Genomic DNA, 23,281 nt, shown 5'->3' on the forward strand with positions numbered 1-23,281 from the left:
GAATCCCCCCTGAAATATGCTGTCCCTCCAACGCTCATTATTATAAAGTCACAAAATTCAGGACCTCGGTTCAGCTGGAACTTGCCAACTTCTAATCAATAGTGAGATTTTTTTGCAAGGTGTGCTTAATTCTGCATCATTTGAATATTACTCTGGGGCAGCTTAAGTCTGAATGGAGCGCTGCTGTTGTCTGGCATGCAGCAGTCAGCAAGCGAGAACATTCAAAAGGTCTGCTTCTAGCTAGAGTTATTCTGGGGCAGCTAACGCAGTGTGAAGAGCTTCTCAGAAGCCTCACTTCACTGCTCTCCCCTCCCTACTCACAGGGAAAGGAATTTTATTTATTTTTGCCTGAATATCCATTCTTCCTCTATTTACCACCACTTCAAATGATTTCTTTTGGTTGAAAAGAAAAAGGAGCCATGGGACAGCCATCCACCCTTTGCCCTGGGCCACCTCATTCATTCCACCGCTTTGTGGCCTGTTTTCTCACACTCTTTCTGTCCATGGCGTTTATTCTTTCCTCTGCTGTTTTATGCCGAACAAAGTACTCCAGCACCTGAAGCAATACCAAATTCGGCTCCGCGGTCACCATTACCTCTACCTGAAGATTTGTCTTCATGCCAAAGTGGCCTTGTTGGCAGGTGACCTGTCACCTGCTCCAGTCTCCTTCCCAGAGGAAGGTGAGCCTGTATTGCCTCCAGGCCTCAGTTCCCTTTGGAGAAATGAGGTGTTTGCCCCGCACAACTTGGCTTTCATGTAGGTGTGGGCCCCCGCTGGCTCTCAGTTCACGGCCCTCTCTGCAAACCAAACCAGAAGCTTAACGAGAGGCATTGTGCTTGGTTGCTATGGCAAGTTCTCTCCTAAGGGGACGTTTCTGAGTTTGGTGCCAGCTGTGGGAATCTCTATGATACAGACAGGGTGGGGCCTTAGGTAGAAAGTCTCTGGGAAAAGGTCCTGGTACCTCAGGTATAACTGATTTTTATTGGAGGCAGAGACCAACCAAGTTTGTGCCATAATCCCTGTAGCTTCGGTCAAGCTCAGGGATATATGAAGAAATGGATGTAGGTTTCTATGAACAAATCCCTATAAGCCCTGGGAAGTTAGGTAAACATTTAGTAGATTCCTTGGACACTGACAGCCTCCCCAAGGACACCCCTCAGTGGGGAGGTAGCATGGATTTTAAGAAAACTTTCGGTGGAAAGAAGCAAATTGGCTTCATCTAATAACAGAATTCAATTGCTACCTGTGTGTGGTATTGTTCTCCACATCCAAAAACGGGGACTCTCTTAGCAGTGTTACCACTCATGGTTATGGATTCAGTTATAGCCTCTAACCAGGTGGAATGCTAAGGGTTCCAGCAGCTCTGAGCTGTGTGTCTCTCTTTGGCAAGGCCTGTTTTTATGGTTTCGGGCTCACTCTAATCCTGGCTGTGAAGAGGAGCCCCCGTTTCCACTCTGGGCGCACCTGGCTGGCACCGTTCAGATCATCTACCAGATATTCTGAAATGGTTGCAGAGGTACCAGGAAGCAAAGACATCTAAGCTGGAAAGTCCCAGCACTTGGGGCAGCCCTGAACAAGTCTGACCAATTTTGTATAAATACTTAGACAGGCATGAAATGAATTTTCTGGATGTCTGGCTTTTCTTCCTATTGGCTTCTCTCTTCATTTTTGCTGCTGCTTCCTTTTTCTTTTTCTGCTTTTTCTTTTTTCTTTTTCTTTTTCTCTTGCTAATTCGGATCCAACCAGGTAGCAATGCATTTTCCAGGGAGCCTTTTAAAATAGTTTCTTCCATAGTCTATTTAGTGGAAATGCAAGCTGTTTCAGCCTGTTAGGATCCAAAAAAATTTTTAACAGTGTACCCTTTGCATATTTTGAAATTAGATGATAATTCCTTGCCTTTGATAGAATCGACCCAAATTAGAAATATTTCTCAGGTTACAGATACTAAACTCGGCAGCTCCCTTTTTCCCTCCCTTTTTTTGTCAATAAGGAAGTTTCTAGCCCTTCTGATTGTCCCTCTTGCACACACAAGACTGCCCCTCTGGCCACATGAAGCCAAACGGAAACACTGACAGCAGAGGTGTGAGCCCCATGGCTCTCAGGGCCTGGTTAATGCCAGCTGACCAGGAGCAGCCTGCCCTCACCTCTACTGCCCCAAACACACTTTTTGCAAACACTCAGACTTTTGGCTCTGGTCTTTATCGTTTTAAGTGGGCGGCAAGGGAGCCTGCTGTTCAGGTCTCTATGTGGGTGCTGCCGCACCAGAATGCGGTTTAACAGAAAGCAGAACTTCTCACATTGGGATGTCAGGTCTGCTGACTAAAAAACGCACAAAGATGAACGCCAGCAAAGCATTGCTAGTCCGGACTTGGGAGAGTAAATACCTCATCGGAGGGGATAGAGCCTGAGATGGAACTTAATGGCTTCCCTGAAAGATGTTTAAAAATGCATGTGGCTCAATTCCATGTTAACACTGCAGCAGTCAAAATAAACTGGACCTGTCGGTAGCCAGCGCAGAGAGAAAGTTATGAATAGACTTATTTTGTAAGGTTGTCACTTTACACGCCCAGAAAAACCAACCAAGGGTAACGTCGGCTCCCTCGGTGTTGATTTTGGTTAAATCCCTCCCTTGAATGACCTCAATTTAATTTGGCTAGTTATATGTGAGTTGTTGCTTTTTCCTGGTTTTCTGGAAAAGAAATTAAAAATGGGGGCTACACAGATGTTGCCCACTGCACGGAAGGGCTGAGCACGCTGGTAGAAACCATTCCCAGCTTGCTGAGAGCACCCCACTGGCTTCTGAATGAACGCCTTGTTACCTGGAAGTGTTTTCAATATAAAGTTTGGCAATTAACCTGTGAAGCCAAGAGAAAGAATCGGCCCTTTCACGCACAGCTGCTGTGTCCCGTACCCCTGGTAGTGTTGGGCCCCTCGCTGAGCCTGCACCCCCTTCAGAGGTGATGGTTCCCCCGATTCCTGGTTGGAAGGACTAGTCTACTTCGTCTAGCTCAGCCCAGCAAAGATCCCCAACGATGATGACCGGCCTGCCTGCCCTTCCAGAAGTCCACCCTTAACGACATGGGTAATGTCGGGTTTTGTGTGTTTCCTCCCCTGCAAAAAAAAAATTATCCAGGACATGTTCTTTTCAGTCTTGGCAGATGGCCACTTAGCCAGACTGTCGAGCCTCACCCGATTTATGTAGTAGTAGCCCACTACTCCAAATCCTGATTTCTAGAGTTGGAACTAAACCCAGATCCCAACCCACAAAAGCACAGGTCTGGCACTATAGATGTAGCCTCCCTGGAGAAGCCCAACCCACCCAGAGGTACAGACAGCATCCTTTTTAATCACCCCGAAGGGAAGGGCCACCCCATGCCCACTGATGCAGTAATAAGACAGCGCCATCTCTCAGGGTGAAGAGGTACTGTGGGTTCTTCTGCGGCCCAGGCTAAAGGGGGGGGAATAACCTATTTCATTTTATTTTTTTTTTCCAGTTCTCTCAGGCCAGGCACACCACAGCCCTTTGAAACGATCTGTGTCCCTTACCCCACCCATGAATGTGCCAAACCAGCCTCTAGGACATGGATGGATGTCTCATGAGGACTTACGAGCTAGAGGACCCCAGTGCCTCCCATCCGATCATGCCCCCCTGTCACCACAAAGCAGTGTAGCCTCTTCAGGAAGTGGTGGGAGTGAACACTTAGAAGATCAGACCACTGCTCGTAACACATTCCAAGAAGAAGGTAGTGGTATGAAAGGTGAGTGACTACCACTGGCAACAGAGTCCATCCCTTTATTTGGAATCAGGAGGGTGAGAAGACAGGTAGGCAGTGAGGAGGAAGGAGCCCGCCCCTCCCCAGGCTGATGGAGTTGACCGTGGAGGAAAGGGCTCGGATTCCCCTTCCAGGGCTTCTTGCCAAAACCTGGGAAAAGCAAGAGAGGTCAACACCCTCTTTTTTTTTTGAATGCAGTGACTTGCAGACAATAAAATGTGTCACAGCTGGCGGTGATAACATCTACTGTTTGCACATACGTTCCTGGTCTGCCCTGTTTGTAAAGACGCTGAGCTGCTCCAGCCTTCTACCTCACTGCTTTGGCCAGGGAACCGTCAATAATTTAGCAAAACAAACCGCAGGATCTTTTTTCAAATCTCTCTTAGTGTACAATCGTCGTGTTGCTTTCTTTCCTCTCTCCCTTTTCCTTTGATATCCAAAGAAGCTTGCAAACCCTTTTTCTCTGCATCTGTTTAAGGGACATGAAAAAACTACCACTGAGACTCTCTGACAGTGTTTTCAGCCTGATAGCAGATTTGCATACAGGTGATAACGGCCTTTTGTGCAGCATGAATAAATGTTCCTACACTGCCCTGTAAATCTCTCCTCTTCTAAAGATACTCATCGGGAGATAGAGATTTCCAAATTGCCCATGGTAGGTTCAGAGAGGATACGCACGTTCTGTATTTTTAGATGCAAGTTGTTCAAGGGCCGGGAAGCCCTTAGGGAAAGATGCTCATCAGAGACACATTAATAACAATTTTAGATGGAGAAACAAGAGCTAGTCGTGCTCCTGGGACTACGATGCTGAGGGGAGGCTCTGAGGCTGCCCTCGTTGCTGGCATGCATAGTCCTGAGGTTGTGCTGTTTCTGATCGTACCCTTGAGAAGAACTAGTGTTGACATAGGAGGAGGCTGTGTACTGAGTTTCCTCCCCACCACAGAAGCGTGGCACAGGGAGATGCCCGCCATTGCCCAGGTGCTGGTTGTAAGCGAGCGCCAGGCTGAAAAATGGAGCTTGCCCACCAGGGGACATGAATCTGACACAAAGACACTTCCCTGGAGCATTCCTCCCTCCCAGCTGCTCAGGCCAGCATCCTCCCATCCCACCACAATCTGTGGCGGATACTGTACTGAGTGCCCAGAGCGGGTGGGACACATCTTGATGTTTTCCTCTCTCTGGTGATCCAAATGGGTCATTAAAGGTGTTTAACAGGCAGCAAAAACAATGGCTCCTTTTGGCACGGTGGGGATGTGTGTCCTCTTTTCTTTCTCTTTCACAGTTCTCGGGGAAATGTGTCATAATTTTGGAGACCTACCAAAACCCATTTTTGAGTTTATGCTACATGGTTCTGTGTTCAAGCAGCTGAGCCCCGGGGGATGAGTAGCAGGGGAGGCTCAGCCATGCTTGGCCCAAGACGGGTAGAAGCCATGGTTACTCAGGACTAGCTTCTTGCCGAGTGAAGTGGAGCATCTGGACAAGTGGAGTGCCTGGACAGATGGTTTCCAAGAAAGCTACGTGCGGTTCTAATTGGTAACTGTGGGAAGGAGGCCTGGCCTTTACGTTGAAGGGCTTGGAGGGTCTTGCAGGAAGCCTGTTGTTCTCCAGGACACAGGCCTCGCCCAGAGGAATGCTGGGTCTGCTGTCTGCTGTCTGCTTATAGGAGCTTCGTTACCTTTTCTTTCTTTTTTCCTTTTGCTTTCTTTTCTTGGTTTTCTTTCTTTGTCTTTGGTTGTGAAGCCCTCTGTATACCTTAGACATTCTCCCAAAGCAGGTAAATGTTTGTTCATTGCATGCTGGCCTTTCGAGGTGAGAAATGAGTAATGAGAGCAGGCTTTTAAAGAGAAATGAATGAGAGAAAAATGGAATAAATGTCCTATCCCTGTTTTAGAATAAAAGCCGAAATATTCCAAAGTTCAAGGAACATCCCATATATCCTCTTCTTTGATTCCTTCTTTTAGAATCGGTGAGAATTGTCCCCTCAGAGCTTCTTCGATTGGAAAATGATGCAGATAAGATCTGATAGCCAAGATTTTCTGTATAGGCCCAAGGCATGTGATCAGAAAACAGGCTCTTTGGTGGCAGGACTAAACAGAGGACCCTCTTCTGTGTATATCCACCTTCTGCTGACCTATTGAATGGTCCTTCTCCCAATGTATACAGTCCTTAGTGAATGAAATGGCAAAACCTATTTGAAGGAAGGAACATAATAGACGATGAGGGTTCTATGTGTGGGAAAAGTATATTTGCAGTTCAGCTGGTAGGTCAAGCCGTAGGAACATCCACACCTGAAAACACCACCATTCCAGAGTGTCGGGGCCAGTGTTTATGCCACACGAATGCCCCTCCCCCGCTGCACCTGGCAACAGCTTCCCTCGAAGGCCACCCCTGAGGACTCCCACCATCAAGCCCTGCTCAGGATGGCCTCCCAGGAGAGCGCAGAAAAAACCCTTAACAAGCCTGTCCTAAGAGTGTGTCATACGATTCCCCTGTCCAAGAGCAGGCACCGGCTTAAATTTCCAAATTAATTTGTATTTTTCTGAGAAATGAAATCTGAAATCAAATGAAGTGCTTTTAAAGAGAGCTAGCTCTTCCTCTTGGATCCATGTCTCTTCCTTTCTGTGACCTGGCCCTTTGGCAGGAGTGTCAGCCTTTTAAAGCTACTTTCTGGTCCACTTCAGGATGCCATCATCTAATTGCTATTTTCCTACTTTTTAGACACCCAGTTTACGAGAACAACAAGGAATCTGTAGTAGAATTTGGAGGAGTTCCAAATCTCCAGGGGATGCATGTCAGCCCTCACCCCACACCTTGGGAAAAGAATAAAAATTCCCGTAATTGAGCTTAATTTAGTGTGAATTCATCCTTCTTGACAGCAGCTGTGTGTACTTTGCCGAAACGCTGTGTTCATCCGAGGCTTCCTTTTCATCCAGACAGATGAGCCAGGTTTGGCTACACATCGTCCCTTAGGAATGTGCCTCTTGGGTCCAGAGTGGGAACTAAAGCTCACAGCCCAGCATTCTTGCCCTTTTTATTTTTTCAAAAACATCCATCTCTCCCTCTTTTCGTCTTGGTGTCAGCGTTCCCTGCCAGGGATTGTCACTAAGTTCCCTCCCAAGTAGACCAGCTCCTGCTCTCAGAGGATTAACATCATCTGCCTGCTTTGCTGTGTTTTTCCTTTTATAGTAAACACACATCCTGAAGGTTTAAGTCAGCTCTGAAGCACTGAGTGGATGTCCCTGGCAGCAGGGATCTCAAACTAATATCTCAGGCTCAGGGAAGCATGGGATCAGCTACTCAACTAGAAATTAATGAACAGAAGTGGGACACCGAATGGTAACATGGAAGTTTCCCCTTCAACATGCCCTGTGGAGGCTACCGGTTATACACGTTTGGACTGAATAGGCTGATTGTGGTTTCTAAAATCAGTGGTCCTTCTTCCTTGCAAAAGCTTCACTGTGACTTATCCCAGGGGAAAGATTCTTGATTCTAAGTTGACACTCAGTTCTATTCTTCTCCCCTCCATATCACATGAGTAGAATGTGCTCTCTTACCCCTTCGCTCATACAAAGCCTCCAGGTGGCCAAGGGGGGAAAAAGTGACATTCCCATAAATTCCTGAAAGGAAAAGAAAATAGAGAACAGAATTTCATTGGTGGGAGAAGTACCTTTGCCCCTCCTATTAGCATCACGTCTTCAGAAATTTTGTATAAACCCAACACCTAAAGACTTATCCGAAGGCAAGGGCTGTTCGTGAGTGATATGGCTGTTCTATGGGAACAGAGACGAGGGAAGAAAGACTGATTAACAGGTTTCATTTTTGTCCTCAGCAAGTCAGCTGCCTTTCTTGAGTGCTTGCTGAGAGAGGCTTTGGACTGGGGTTACTGGGGAGACAGAGGTGAAGGAGATGGTCCCTGACTCAAGGGAGTCGCTATCATGCGAGCCACAAACAGAGACCTGACGCATGTGCACATCTGTGGAAATACCTTGTCTCAGAGACTTGCCCTGGGTCGAGGCAGGCAGCAAGGAGGGCCCTAATTCAAAGTGGAGGGAAGTCAAGGAAAGTTCCTGGAGGGGGAGAGGCCTGGAGCTTCAGCTCGGAGCAGGATTACAGATTAGCCAAATATATATGGTGAGGGAAGGGCATTCTATGCAGAGGGAATGTTATTCGTGAAAGCGTGGTTATGAGACAGCTTGACCAAGTGCACCATCCGCTGGCTTGTGTGTTAGGGGCACGTGGGAGCAGTGTCTGGAGAGGGACGAGCCGGATGCTAGGCACTGCAAAATACTGGAGCTTTTATCCTGACATGGAAGGAATTTAGCAGCAGAATGACCTGCTTAGATTTACATATCAGAAATAGGACCTGAACGGAAGAGTGGGAGACATCCCAGAGTAGGAGAGGGGCAGGGGATTCTGGATTTGGAGGCCAGCTGGGCGGTGGGGGATGTTTCAGTACCTGAGGAGGAAAATGAATTTGGACCAAGACGAACAAAGGAGACAAGGTAGTGTGTTCGTGGGGTCTTCATAAGATAGACCTGAGAGAGCTCTGAATTGTATTGCACTGATTGAATGTAGACAGGGACGGAGCATGAGGAATTTAGGACGATGCCCAGCCTTTTGCCTGGGACATCTGGGTAGCCCATGATGTCATCGACAGCAAAGAGTAAATCGGAAAAGAAACAGACTGGGAGGACAGCGTGCGGCAGGCTGAGCGCGGGCACCCGTAGAAGATTCCAGTGCAGGCGCGCCAGCCAGGCCCGCAGCGCACCATGCTCTCCCCTGGCTCAGCCTCCCTAGCGTTCTGCCTCCCTGTGGTGAAGTTCATGTGGGGCATTTACTAGACTTCTGGCTAGTAAGGCCCATAGATTTAGTCTCCTAAGACTGAGAAGCTCCATGATTTTCTCATTGCAGTTGTCGGTGTGAGAGAGGTAGAGATGGGGGGTGGGGTCTGTTTCTCTTGAGATGAGCTTCGGCCTCACCATTATGAATTAACATTGGCTGGTATACTTATGAGGTATGGCACTATGTTAGTGTAAAAATATAGGGGTAATTTAAACTTACATGGTTTGCATATAGACACGATAAAGGTTAAAAAGAAACCTTTGGGTCCAGTAACCTTGATAGAAACATAGCGATTAAGAGCGGAGGGAACCATGAAAATAGGCTCAGGTTTTCTTTTCTAAAGAATCTTTCTTAGATGAAACTTACGTAAACTTTTTTCCTCCATAGCAAAGGAAATATATTGCCTATTCTGAAATAGCTGGTTTGGGGTTTTGAGTTGTAGACCTTTGAACTTCTGCCTGTCTTAGAATGAGATGAGGAAAAAAATATATTGAAAGGTGTTATTTTTGTAAGACAAAGGAACCCATCAGAAACCTTTGTAAGAAAGGTTGTGAATATAGCATTTCTGAGGGTCGTAAGGGTGTGAATGATGGAAAGGGAGTGACACAGCCCCTTGTGTGGCTGGGACACTTTTCAGCATGGCTGTCATGGGAACAAGTTCCTATTTTCTGAATGCTGACTTTCTAGATGCTGTCTCGAATTCATCTAACTTAAAGGCCAGGATTTAGTAAACTTACTTCACTTTCTTTATTCCCAAATGCCAACATACGACCTGTGTGGATAGGTCCTAATGGGCCCAGACTTGTGCTCCCTCTTTTCAGATAGGCTGAGAGGCCCTGATATCTTTGAAAAGTAAATCCCCAGGATTCCCCCAAATTCTAAAGGTCCTGAGACTTACAGCTGCTATTTCTTACAAAGTGTGTGTCTTCAGCTAAAGTGCTTTAAGGACAGCTGTCAATGTGGAGCCCAGCTGCTGTTGACGCAAAGCAGGCTAAGAGTAGAACAGCACTTACGGGTGTCATAGCCGATGGAAACTGGGAGAAATTTAGTCCTTCTGTTTGTATCAGACACTTCAGAGAGGGTATTTTACCCAAACTCGACCATCTCTGTGCCTTCCAAGACCCACACATGCTCCCCACAAGCGTGGAAGCCGGAGGCCACCATGGACACGTCCCAGGATGGCGGAGCCTGCTCCAGCCCCACAGGGACCCGAGACCAAGGCACCTTCTTTCTTTTGCTCAGAGGCTGGTACAGAATGGGGCTGTTCATTCCGCTCTGGCCAAAAATAGGCTTCAGTTATCTTAATGGTGCTGCTAGACTTCTTCATTTTCGAAAGACATGTTTTCCTTCTTGCTTCAACCCTGAAGAGTTAGTCCCTTCTTGCTCCTACGTTGGCTCTTCTCCCTCCAAGACCAAGGATGCAGTCGTGTCTTGGAGAGAGAGAGGGAGTTGTTTGAGATTAGCCTGGCTCTCCGTGGCGAATGGGAGTTGCTCTTCCATTTGCAGGTACCAGGACCACCACAGTGAAGCCTCTTGTGGAAAAGGCGGCTGTTCGTGGTTCTGTCTTCCAGGGATGCCTTACTCCCTACCCGTTACATTGTTCCCCATATTGAGCTCTTCTGCAGTATTGGTTCCATCTTTCTCTCGTGTGGGGCCTCCTTGTTCGGGGGGCAGGTGCTGCATGGCCTGTTGACCTGAATGATATTTGCAGCCGTTCCAGCAGCAGGCATTTGAGCAAAGCAGCCCAAGTTCTAACTGGAGCCCAGCTTCTGTGTGAGCTGTAATTTGCACCACAAAGCCTCTCGGTGGCTGATTTATCCGAACTCTAAAAGGTACATAGAAAGCGTAATTGGAAACTTGACCCATTGGTAAAGACCCACAGGGAGACGTACCAGCGTATAAAACATGGGTGAAGCACTGTTATCAGAAACGCCCATGAGAAGATAAACCGCCGTGGACCGCGGCAAGATGTAGAGGAGCTTCGTAAGGATGGACACTGTGGCATGGGAGCCCACTGTCCACACATGGATGGTGCTTTCTCCCAGAAACTTCCTACCCTTTGCCCTTGTCAGTTTCCTTCATGGGCTTCTCTTCCCTCACCTTCCCCTAAAAGCCTGGTGCTCCCAGGGCTCCACCTTGGCTCTCCCCTCTTCCCTGAGTAATCTCACCCACTTCCGTGGCTAAAACAACTACCATGTGCTACTACTGACAAGGAAAGTGTTTCTCCAGCTCAGCGCCCTCTTCAGAGGTCTTGACCAGTTGACTTCTCCACCTGGATGGCTCAAAGGTGATGACACCCAGCTGACCTAAAGTGGAGTTCACCATCTCTCTCCTCTCACCCCAAATCTGATGCTCCCCTGTACTTTCCTACCAAACCTACTCAGAGGAACCATTTCAGGCTCCTTTCTCTCCCTTATTCCCTGTACTTCCTTAATCTTCAAGTGCTGTGGATTTACATACTTTCCTTCTCCTCTGCCACTGCCCTCCTGAGCTTGGATTCATCTCCTGGCCTCCACTCCCACTTCATCCAGCCCAGCCTTTACATCGACAGCCATCATCATTCTTACGTACTCATCTGATTGTGCCTCTACTGCTCAGATTTCAACAGTTTCTCATCACCCAAGCCAAGGTTGACTCTCCTTGGTTCGGTATTAGAAATCCCAATCATCTGACCCTTGCCTATTTGTCCCGTCTATGTCTAAGCTCTTCTCTAGAATTCACCCAAGCCTTTGCTTGGCCTGGAATGCTCTCTTGCATCTCTGCTTTGCTTATGCACTGCTCCTGCTTCCTGAGACGGCTTCCTCATTATGATCTGCCCAGTGACTCCCAGACCAATGCTACTGTGACGCTATCCCACTCCCCAAGGCAAACCCAAATGCCCATTGTTCTGTGCCCATCACCCCCGCCCCACCCCCCCGCAGAACTTTGAGTAGACTTAGCACTTGTCCTGCAACTTTTATCATTTTTTTGTGAGTTACCTGTTTTTTTGTATTAAAAATTCCTTGATGGCAGGGACATGCCTAGCCCCCGTAATAGGCATTCAACAAATGTTGAGTCAGCAAATATCAGGATTCCCACACTTGGCAAGGAAGTCAGTCCCAGCATGTAGTAAAATCATCTTTATCTTTCTCACACTGCATAAGAGAATAACTTTCTAGTCTGGGACCTCCATTGGCATGTCCGTCAGAAACAGCCCAGATGAAGTTAAATGGCTGTGCACCAACCAGAGGCAGGAGCCCAGGCGGCATGCATGCTTTCAATCATGTATCAGCCACTCCAGGAAACACCCCTGTTGGTCTGTGTCTTCCAGCCATAGGCCTGAGGTTATGTTAGCTGGTTCTCAGCTTTGCATCCAACCATGTAGTATCTGGACCATGGGAAAGGAACTGACCTTTCAGTTAGAGTTTGTCCCTGGCCAACATCTTATAGAATCTAGCCTCCAAGTCATTGGAGTTCCTGGCTTCAGAGGAGTGAAATGGTCAAGGCACTCAGTTCTCTGGTGTGTTTCCCTCTTAATGGAGTTTTGTTTTAATCCCTGGCAAAGGAAGGTGCCTCACTGCCAACCAGGGGGTGAAAGGTTAGTAAACTACGTTCTTAAGAACTGGGATTTCCTCTCCTCTGTTCATCAGTTCCCGTTGCAGGAGGAGGTGGCACATGACACTGAGCTAGGAACTGACCCTCTAGGAGCAGGTTCAACCTGCCTATCCAAGGCACGTATGGCCAAGAAGAGCTTGCATCTCCCCAGAACATAGCCAGAAATAACTCTTCAGGAAGGCCTAACTCACCATGTTCTGAAGCTGTGTAGGAACCCTTTCTGGGGAAACGACTCCCAGCGACCTACATTTTGTTTAAATGAGTGAGGCAGGCTCGTCATCCCTCTAACCAAGGAAATTCTAGTTGTCAAAATACTTTTATAGAAAGGAATGAGTACTGATTGGACTGAGACTTGCCAAGCCAAGATTTGCACCCCACTCTCCCCGACTCTTAAAACACTGTATTGTCGCCTCGGCTTATGAAGCACCCAGTTTGCATCATGATTTAGTAGCTTGGGATTCTATTTGTTTTATCATCAGTGGATTTTGCATGATTAAGCTGTAGGGCACCCAGTGAAAATTTAGCCCATGAAGTTGCTCCATATTCTTTTATGACAGACTGTACCCAAGCATGGCATTGGGTTACCCAGACTTCTCTGAATCACTATCACTGAGTTTTCTGAGCAGCTACCTGGGGCCTTTCAAAGATGTAAACAACAAACGTGAAACCTGGTGACAAAGCAGTAACATGTCAGTGGCCTAAAAGCCAGAGATATATCTATTTGCTGCTCACTCTGTGGAAGTATTAGCATTGTTTTAACAGCAACAAAAGCATGACGGAGAATCAAGTCTGGTCGAATAGTTCCAGGATGTCACCAGAGGGAAGCAGATGTCCTGAACTCTTGATCCAACCACAACTTGAGTTGGGGAGGATGTGAGGATTGGTAGTATGTGGCTGGGGAAGCCCTGTCTCTTGTGGTTAACAATGGTTCCAGAAGGACTCTCCACTTGTCACAGTAGAATGAAGGGCCGGCAAGCACAGAGTCAAGTGACTTCTCACCTGAGATGACTGAGTCTGTTCTTAAAATGCCATTGGCTATCCAATTCTGTTTCTCCAGAAATTCCTCCTCTTCGGTCTTCACATTACTGCAAATCAAGAAGTAACCTCACCAGGCCCACTCTCCCCTGCTATATCTTTGAGTTTCAGGTGATCATCCCATACCCACATTCCCTGAAACTAGGTTGGGTTCACCCAGGTGGCAGGGCCTGATATCAGAGTAGGCCAGGCCTCTTTAATCAATCCCAGTTAGCTACTCTAAACATTAAAAAATGAGAAGTTTCCTACTTATTTTGTAGTGTTTGTGGATTCTGTCAGCACCTCAGAATAAAGCACTTAGCGGTAGATAGTATCTTGCAATCAACATGGTTAGTAATGGATAATTCATAGAAAGCATGAATAACGTTTATCCAATGCTTCAGCATTTCAAAGACTTTACAGTCACTGTTTATTCAGCCTTCCCACTGATGGGCTATTTGGTCCTCATTCTACAAAAAGTTGATACAATGTAGGAAAAATCTGGGAATCTGTCTCTAGTCCCTATTTCACCACATACTTGCCCTGTGATCTAGATTTAATGACTTAATTTTGCCATCTGTAGAATGAGCTGGGGTGGGGGAAGATGATTCTAGAGGCTTCTCAAAGATCCTATCAGCTCAAAACCCCTGACTTTAGACCATGGGCAAGTGCTTTGTTTTGGTTGTACTTAGCAAGGTAATAATTCTCCTGTGGATTTTCAATACAGTTACTGTTTAATTTTCCTAAGTCTAGAATCCCAAATGTAGGAATTATTTCAGATGTGCTTTGGAATTCCCATCATCCCATAGTCTGGGCGATCTTTGGACCTTTCAAGTCCTGATATGTGGTTGACATTCGAGGAGAAGGTCAAAGACACATCCAGATACATGGCTTAGCTAGGGGAGATGGTCGGCAGACACACACACACACACACACACACACACACACACACACACACACACACACACACACACTATGTGGTAGTTTTAGAGTGCAGGATGCCCTTATTCCCACTGGGGTATAGGAAGTCAGAAGAAAAATCAGGCTAAGAATGACAGCAGCTCCACCCATGGGGAAAGTGCCGCTGCCTGGATTTTTTCCTATCACTGTGGAAGTGGCAGAAACAGCATATGGGGATCTGCACTAAACCTAGAAACAAATTATCTTGAGGATGAAGACTCATCATATGTAGTTGACGTTCTAAGTCATTTCTTTCAAAATCAAAAATGAAGTCGTCTGGCTAAAGCAGTGAATCCCTGACATTTTGGGGGCCATGAATCCCTTTGAGAATCTTATAGAAGCTGCGGCTGACCCTCTGCCCAGAAAAGCACCCATATATTCACAGACTGGGATGTAATTTTAGAGAATTGCCGTATGCTCTGAAGCCCACGGACCCCAAGTTAGCCACCCCCTGGTGTAAAGAGTAAGGGAGCCCAACAGTGGGAATATCAGAACTAGATCAAGGCTTCAAAGTCTGTAATTTGCTGACAAAATTAAACAAGTAGTAACATAAAGGTTTTTTTTTTCTTTTGTTTTTTTCCCTCTGACCACCACCTTCTTTTCCTTTCTCTCTTCCCACATCTCTTGTCATCTCTTCTCTTTCCCTCTGAATTTCTCTCCCCATCTCCTGTGCATCTCGCACCACAGATGTTCCAGCCTGGTTAAAAAGCCTCCGCCTGCACAAGTATGCTGCGCTCTTCTCCCAGATGACCTACGAGGAGATGATGGCCCTCACTGAGTGCCAGCTGGAGGCTCAGGTATGTGCTTGGCTGGCTATCCCCGAGAAGGTACCCCGGGTGGAATCGGACGTTCAAGTCCAAGGCAGACCTTGTTTGAACCCGTACCTGTACCCACCTGGTAGCTTGCCTTGTTCTAGGAACTGCCAGGTGCTGGCCAGCATGCCATGGTGAGTAGGGCTGGGTTCTTGCCTTCAGGGTCCAGTAGGAGATGGGAAGACGAACAGGTAACCACAGAGTAAATGAGGGTGAGAAGGAGTGTTATGAAAAAGAAATAACCTGGGTGCACACTTCTGGGCTGCTGGGGGAAATCAGAAGAAGTAACATTGACCAAGACCTCAAAGAGTCTGTGTCGCCGCTTTTGTTTTCCTGGGCCCCTCCCTCTGTCTGCCCAGCCAGGGCTGGTTTGGAGGATGACAGATTGGTTGTGTATTGTCCAGTCCAGTTATAAATCACCTGACTTCTAGTAGTTAGGAAGTAGAAGCATCAGCTCCTGTCTCAGACCTTCCCCAACACTTGTCCAAAAACACATTCAGACTGATCTTAGTTGGAATGGAGAAAGTTGTACAAAATATTTTCTTCTAACCACCCTAAATAACATAGGACGGCCATCGAGCATGGGATTACCCCAGGTCTCAGATGTCAGTTCCCTCCGTGTGCCATAAAAGGACAAAGTTCCTCCTTCCCTCTGTGGATACCGAAGCCCAGGGCAGTCAGCAGAGCCCCTGAAACTAAGCATGTTTCCTACCATGCTGTGCTCGGGCAAATAGATCTGACCAATGTCTTTGTTTCCCTTGTTTAAAATGCTATTTGCATGTTTCAAATTGACCTCAGTTTCCTTTGAGCGGTGATTTGAGAGAATTAATGGTCTGAATGGGCTAATAGTATTTCCCCTGCAGGAAGAGGAGATTATACCATTTGGGGCATGGCTGGTCTGGACGCGGACCTCCCAGCAGATCCTGGTTTCCCACTGCGTATTCAGTATCCACAGTTAACCTCTGCAGGCCTGGCTGAATACCAGTATTGAGTTGTAAGACAAAGCCCAGAGTCACTGCACATTCTCAGAGAATGAAAGGCCCTAATTTCAACTTCCTAACACTTCTCCCACTGCTTTTTTATCTCGATCACTCCTTGAGATCCCCAGGACTGATGAGAACTTCTTCTAAGAGCATTCTTGTGTTTGGGTCAGAGTTGAGAAAAAAATCTCGGTCATCAGTTGTTCGACTTGAGAAAAAACAAGAAATAATTGACACAGAGGGCAAAGCCAGAGGCCAGCACAGACTTTTCAGAGTAAAAATTCACTTGAACCCAAAGTCAAGGCTAAACAGAAATATGCCCCCAGTGCTTTATCTTAAAGAGTAGGTTTAGACATGATTTGAGTCTTAATTTTCCTCAGTAAAGGCAATACCTCTGGTGTTCCCATCTTTAAGAGAAATTTGATGAATATTTGCGAGAGTCATCAGAAGTTTATATTAGAGAGCTGATTTGAGAAAGAACCTTCTATTTGGAAATTTGCAGTCTCTCTAGTCAACAAATGTTTAACTGAATCCTTGGGCTCACCACTGATGCACAGTTAAGCAGATAAAATCCATAATCCTAACCGTGAACCCTCATCCGCTCTCTGAAGTGATGACTGAAATATAGGTTTAAGTTCTCTATTCTAGTTTTCCTTATGGAGAACCAAGAAGGGCTGCAAACTGACAAAAACCAGCCTGTGTTGTCTGACACCAGGTGAGAACTGCACTGGATTTCATGTCTCCTCGAGATGGGTAAAGATAGGAGAGCTTTGAGAAAGCAATGCGTATCTCTGTATGGGGTTGGAACCTTCAGGAAAACTGGAAGGGACCGAAATGATAAAACGTGGACACAAGGAGTGAGTGTATGACCTAAAAGTCATCTTTTAAGACTATGAAGAAATTTCATGCTGGATGGGATAATTGGCTATTTCTCCTTCTCCTAAAGGCCACAGCCAAAAGACACAGGCAAATATGTAGCCAGATGGAGTTAAAGTATATAGTTAAAAGAGGTCGATGACAATGGATATTGAGGAGTTACAATATTTAGTAAGAAGAGGTTGATGACAGTGGATGTTGAAGAGAGAGACAAATGAATATTTACTAGTCTGCATACACGTGGGAACCAAGAAGACAGTAAAGTACTAAATAGTTTCCAAGAATCTCTAAGCTGATGCTTAAAAATGTTTTCAAATATAACTTTTACTTCATTACAGAATGTTACCAAAGGTGCAAGACACAAAATTGTCATCAGTATTCAGAAGCTCAAAGAGAGACAAAACCTCCTGAAGTCTTTGGAAAGGGTAAGTTATTACCGGGTGATGGGCCACTTCCACCTTCATCGTGGGAAAATGGGCCAAGGGAGATTCCCAGTTGAAAGTGTCATTGGCAGATCTTGTAGAGAGTATCATGCTGTTTCCTTACCCAAGTCAGAAAAACATGAAATGATTTTGAAGTGAAGTTTCCTGGTTATACATGCTTCTATGTAATTTAGCCGCTGAAATGGACTTATTCCCCGCATCCAGGCATCCCACAACTGGCCATCCCAGAGCTCTGTGGAAATGTTTTATATATATTCCCTTCTGCCTTTTATACATTTGTAGAGATGTAGGAGTGTTCAGCCCCCAGTCAGAGGCTGCAATCTTGACACATGAGTGTAGCGAACATACAGATGTGCTTCATTCCTGCCGTCCACCCAGGGAAGGATCTTATTTTGAGAAAAGCTGCCCCCAGAGTGGCAAACACCAAGTAAACCCCAGGCTTCAACAGAGAGGATCAAAATCATTTGACAGGCAGGCATGGTAGGCTCTCCAGAGAAAAATTTCAGACATTAACTTACCAGAATGGGTCCCTGTGACTCTGATAGGAACCATCTCAAAAGTGCACAGTGCTGAAAAAGAGTTTATTCCATTGTTGAAAGCAGTTTATTCGCTGCTACCATCCCTTTCTGTGTGCTGACTATTCCTATCATTGTATCTGGATGTCACCACAGTAAGGATGTCATTTTTAGGGCTTGGTGACTTTATGAGTTCATCTAAGGTCCAAAAGAGAGCAGGCCCTGTGAGTCAGTGCTGCCTCAGCCGCAGTGTGGAGATCCTTGTATATTGCTGTCGGGAGGCAGCAACTGGGAGGCAGCTGGGAGTGGTGGGTGGGAAGGTACTGATATTTGCTGCCTTCAGAGCTTGGGTTGTAATCTCTTCCAGTAATCCCAGGGTGCCTTTGGAAGGGAGCAAAGTATTGAGGTAGGTGAGGCTAAAGCAAGTTTTGTAAGCACATAAACATTTTAATGTCATGGGAATTTTTTTTTACCTTATTCACAAAGATGTGTGACAACATATAAAATTATGCTTAATGCGTATCTTATAAAATATAAAGTAATATGTAGTTATAGAATATACATCTTTATAAGGAAGGTGGGTTTTTAAACCTCTGGATGGATAGATAGAGGCTACTCATAGGCACCTCCTTGATGAAAGGCCTGTTCTTAGTTAAAGTGAATCACCAATGACAAGTAACCTATCCAAGTGAACTTGAAGTTGTTTTTGTTGTTCTTAAATTTATATCAACTCCTTTACCAGGCAGTTCGCCTAACAGAGTGATTACTGCCGTTTTTATATAACTGTTCTTTTTGGGGGAACATTCAACAGGCCAGTTTTCTCCTTATCTGTTAAAAAGCACAGAAAACATTTTACATAAGGATTAGATTGCTAAGCATTATGGTAAAAGAGCGATGTTTTCCGCACTATTTCTGGAGCATCCTTCAAGAGCTCATTCATATCCTCTTGTCACTGAGGATATGCACCCACCTGGGGGACAGAGAGATGGAGTTGCTGTTGGCTCCACTCCATGCAACGCTGGACCAAATCAGCACGTGGAAACACAAGGGCAGCAAGGTGGCTTGGGCCGCCCTCACGTGCCACTGACTTTCTATCTAGCCTGTCATAAGTCGGTGACACTTTCTGTGTCCTATATTTCACACCTAGAATAATGTTGACTCCACAAAAAGACCTTCTCCCTGGGTCACTGGACTGGGAATGTTAAAAAGATGACAGGGCTTCCCTGGTGGCGCAGTGGTTGAGCGTCCACCTGCCGATGCAGGGGACACGGGTTCGTGCCCCAGTCCGAGAAGATCCCACATGCCGCGGAGTGGCTGGGCCCGTGAGCCATGGCCGCTTAGGCTGCGCGTCCGGAGCCTGTGCTCCGCAGTGGGAGAGGCCACAACAGTGAGAGGCCCGCGTACCGCAAAAAAAAAAAACAGATGTAATACAGAGTCTGAAAGCAGCTACTGGCCAAGCAGAAAGCATGATGAGTTTACTCGGTGTGACTTCTTTGAGGAGGGAAGCTGTGGACAACCACGTTGGGCTTGCTTGAGAACACCCGAGTCCAGACACCTGCAAGCTTGTCCCTTCGGGAGCTGATGGCCTGGGGGTGGGAGTGCAGCTCTCCTCAGCATCCACTGAGGACTCAGCCCCTGGCTCTGTTCCCTCTTCTCTGGGAGCCGCGCCTGTCCCGCTCTGCCAGGGAGAGGGTTGTCGGTAACCCGTTCCCACATAGGCCACCAGCGACAGGCTCCAATCAGCCATTTCTCTGACATTCCCAGACATCATCAGCTGATTATGCTGTTGGAAACGCTGTCATCATGCCCTTGCCTCCTATGGCATTCTTACGTCACATAGAACCCAGAGATTTCTAAGGAGATGGCCGGGACCCCGCCCGTGGCTGAGTTCATAACCAGCAGCCGCTGCAGATAAGCTCTAGGTCCAGAGCACTTCCACTCAGTTACTGAACACTTACTAAGCAGCTGCCTTGGACTAGATTTCCCCTGTCCACTGGAGGCTCACCGTGAGGAACTGGTGGTTCCCACACTCGGGGAGCTCGGGACACGAGGTACCACAGATAGATGTGTAGTGGTGCTCTCAGAATCCAGCGTGATCCGCGTCATCGCTGAGGCTGGTGGGGACGTCTTCCTGGGATGAAACAGGCCACGCCACCGCGATGAGGATGGAAAGCAGAGGGGAGCTAGTGCTGGCGGGAGGACTCGCTGGGAGCCCGTGGCCAGTGGTGGGCCCCTGAGCCAGGGCGGGGGCCGTGACGGTGGAGAAGGATGAGAGAGTCAGTTAGCGGGAGTCCGGGCATTGGCAGGAGGTGTGGGCTTGGGTGTCATGCGATTTGGGAACTGAAAATAGAGGAGGAGCTATAGCGTGGGAGAAATGGAGTTGAGTCTGGCGGATGCAGTCTGAGGTGCCTGTGGGACACCCAGGCAGAAACAGCAAGTCAGTGTCCAGGAGAACAAATCTAGAGTCCACAAGGCTTTGAAAGGCTCAGCTGTGGGTCGTTTGTGTGTGAGTGGTGGTTGGTACCCCCAGAAGTGTGTGGCGAGTGATGAGAGCCGAGAAGAGACCCTGGGTGGGGGGCAGCAGAGGACATGGAGGGACCAAACAGCGACAGACCCCTGAGGGTCAGAGAGCGAAGGAGGGACCATGGAGGGGTCACATCCCATGAGGACTGTCACTGCCCCCTGGAAGTGGCCACCAGCAGCTCACTGGTAGCCATGATGAGTAGGGTTTCAGAGAGATGGGAGGGGAAGCAGAAACCCAAGAACCGGCGAGCATGAAAGGATATCGAAGCTGTGGGGTCAGGCAGTGTAGATTTCTCAAGGTATTTGGTAGAAAAGGAAAAGGGAAGATTAGAATGGTCACTAGGGCAGATTTTCTAGCATTTATCTTTAATAATGAAAATGTTTTCCATGTGCTTTTATTTACTGTCCTATTTCAACTGACTCCCAAATGATGAAGCTGAACCATTCTCTGAGCCTGGGAACCTGGCCACACACACACTCACACTCACACACACACACTCGCACACTCACACACACTCGCATACACGCTCACACACTCACTCGCACACACACACTCGCACACACACACACACACTCACATACATACACTTCTGTGTTGCCACTGCTCCCTGTCCTGGCAGTATCCTCACGCTGCATGGGTCCCGGTAACCGTAAGCATCTTAGGGCAAAGCTTCTCTCATATTTGTTTGTACACCCCCAGTGTCTGACAGTGCCCGGCCCGTAGGGAGAATACAGTTCAGTAGATGCAGGAGTGCTATCTGTTGGGTGAGGAATCCAGTTCTTCTCACACAGAGAGAAGGATAGAGCCATGGGAAGTTACGTAAGTGCGGGGGCCGCCACTGGCAGCCGAAGCTCTCGCTTCCAGATGATGTGCCCCTTGTGGCTGTTACATGCCCCTAGAGAGGCTCTGAACCCGTCTTCCTCCAAGACCTAAGAAAGCCAGGCCAGGAAGGCTGGGATGGTCAGATTGTAGCCTCCTTCCCACTCGTCGGCCCTGAGCTGTGCCTACCTGAATGGACTGCTGTGCAGGAAGGACCAGCCTTCCCACTTCTGCTCTCACGTGAGCTCCTTGGCTCTGCACGGGAGTTAACGGGCAGCTTTGCTTCTTTTTGTGTTCATAACACAGGATTATATTTATGGTATGAAGGATCAGTAGAGACTTGGGCTGATTCCCTGTTTTTGTCAACATGGAGAATTCATTCCCACAGCCAGTCGAGGGTACAGGATTGAGCTAGCTTCCTTCTCAACTTGGGCCCTCAGTGCTAAGTTCCGGACTTCACTCTGAAGAGTCAGGAATGTAACCGGATGGTCATAGTGCCACCCCACGGAGGCTGGCATAAGCAGGAGTATTGCCAGCTGGTCACAAGCCAGGTGTTGTCTTTGAGACAGTGGCTTTGAAGTCAAAACAGAAGTCAAACAAAGCATGATTCCTGATGGTGGTATTTTCAGAAAGTGTCCAACATTATTCATTATGTTTATGGTTTCCTTGTTGGTGTAGTTGTCCCCAGTAGAATAAGATCTGAACTTGGGACAAGTATATGCTCCCTGTTTGAAGGAGTTCGGCTCTTAGCATAACCCAGATCTCCTTCCCCATCACTGAGTAACTACAGAAGCCTTCATGCCACGTGACGAGAGCAGACAAGGTTTCAGTGGCAGTCGACAGAGTATCCCAAGTGTGCATTAGCTCCCCTCAGTGGTAGCTGCCACGCGGGATGGCACAGCAGGGGTACATGTGGTCACCCAGAGGGGCCTGCCAGCTCCGCCTGCCCAGCCCCCTTTCATGGGGAAGCCTCATCCCTTCTCTCTCCTCTCCCTTCCCCTCCTCAGTCAGGGCTGACCTTCCACACCCAGGTGCTGGCTGGGCGGTTGGCAGAAACTGGAGGACCTCGAGGCAGGGGTTGCCCAGTTGGCGCACAGTTTGGTCAGAAAAGGTGGCAGGGGCTCTTCTGGCATAGGTCAGCTAGCTTGCCTCCCTGTGTCACGCCCTGATAGATCACCAGGTCCAAAGTCAAGGAACCAGTCACGTGACAGCATCAGACCCTGGGAAAGGGCTGGTCCAGCCTGGGCAGTGGGAAAACTGAGAATGACCAGGAGCGTCCTGACTCACGCATCAGGCTGGCAGACACAGGCTGCAGGCTGGTCTCACCACACACGGCCCTCTCCGCCAGGTTTAGAAGGAAGAGGGTAGACTCTCTGAAGCCTGCCTCTTTAAAAGGAAAATGGGATTCTCTCCCCTGAAATAGGCGGGATAGTGGCCCTGGCCAGGTTTGAGACAGTTCTGGTGGCTACTTAACATTTCACTTCCCTCCGAATCCCTGGGTGCCAACTAGGCTGAGGCACAGTTCAGGCTCTGCTTCCAACCCGCGAACAAAGCAGGTTCCCGCCAGCGACGGGGCGGGCTGTCAGTGTTTTGCTGCCCAGCACTGAAACATGCCTGTCCAAGGCTACGTCCTCAGATTTCCTCTTTCTAACTGATTGATGGGCGGTCCGGGTGTAGAAATGATCACGTTCCATGAGCTTGTGTTCCTTGACATCATCAAGCAATTTTTCTTGGTAAGAGAGGATCCCAGGAACGGGTTGGTACTCATACTTCAGGCTTTTAAAATTATGTCCTTGCTATTCTGGGCTCTCAGAAGATTAAATACTTCATTAGTAATCAGGGCCCTGGTAGTCACGGTCCTTCCTGGGTCCCGGGCAGAGGTCTCCTGCCTAAGCATTGGACAGCACTGTGGCAGGGCAGGTCCACCCACCACACCACGGAAGACCCCCCAACCCCTGACCTCCAGCCCCAAGCATCTGAGCCTGTTCTGTGCCTCTGCGAGCATCGGGCAAACAGATAGATGTCTACCAGAATCAACTTTCACTCTTTTTTCTAATAAATAATGCCCAGGATCTAAAACTCTATGTATAGGAGGATCTAATTTTATTATATAAAGTCACGTATGTATT

At 47.6% G+C, this 23,281-nt stretch overlaps 1 protein-coding gene across 2 annotated transcripts in view; it reads left to right on the top strand.

The window, feature by feature from the left end:
• Positions 1–23,281, top strand: part of SAMD4A (sterile alpha motif domain containing 4A) — a 217,336-nt gene that overhangs the window by 164,541 nt on the left and 29,514 nt on the right. Inside the window, exons 4-6 of one of the 2 annotated variants that reach the window (XM_024734791.1) lie at positions 3,495–3,758; positions 14,871–14,980; positions 17,190–17,276. In XM_024734791.1, the coding sequence (XP_024590559.1) occupies positions 3,495–3,758; positions 14,871–14,980; positions 17,190–17,276 (461 nt within the window). The remainder of the gene's footprint in view (positions 1–3,494; positions 3,759–14,870; positions 14,981–17,189; positions 17,277–23,281) is intronic. The other variant, XM_024734790.1, reaches the window with a different exon arrangement.

The sequence above is a fragment of the Neophocaena asiaeorientalis genome, unplaced genomic scaffold (assembly GCF_003031525.2).
Source record: "Neophocaena asiaeorientalis asiaeorientalis breed wild unplaced genomic scaffold, Neophocaena_asiaeorientalis_V1.1 scaffold547, whole genome shotgun sequence".
Taxonomy (NCBI): Eukaryota; Metazoa; Chordata; class Mammalia; order Artiodactyla; family Phocoenidae; genus Neophocaena; species Neophocaena asiaeorientalis.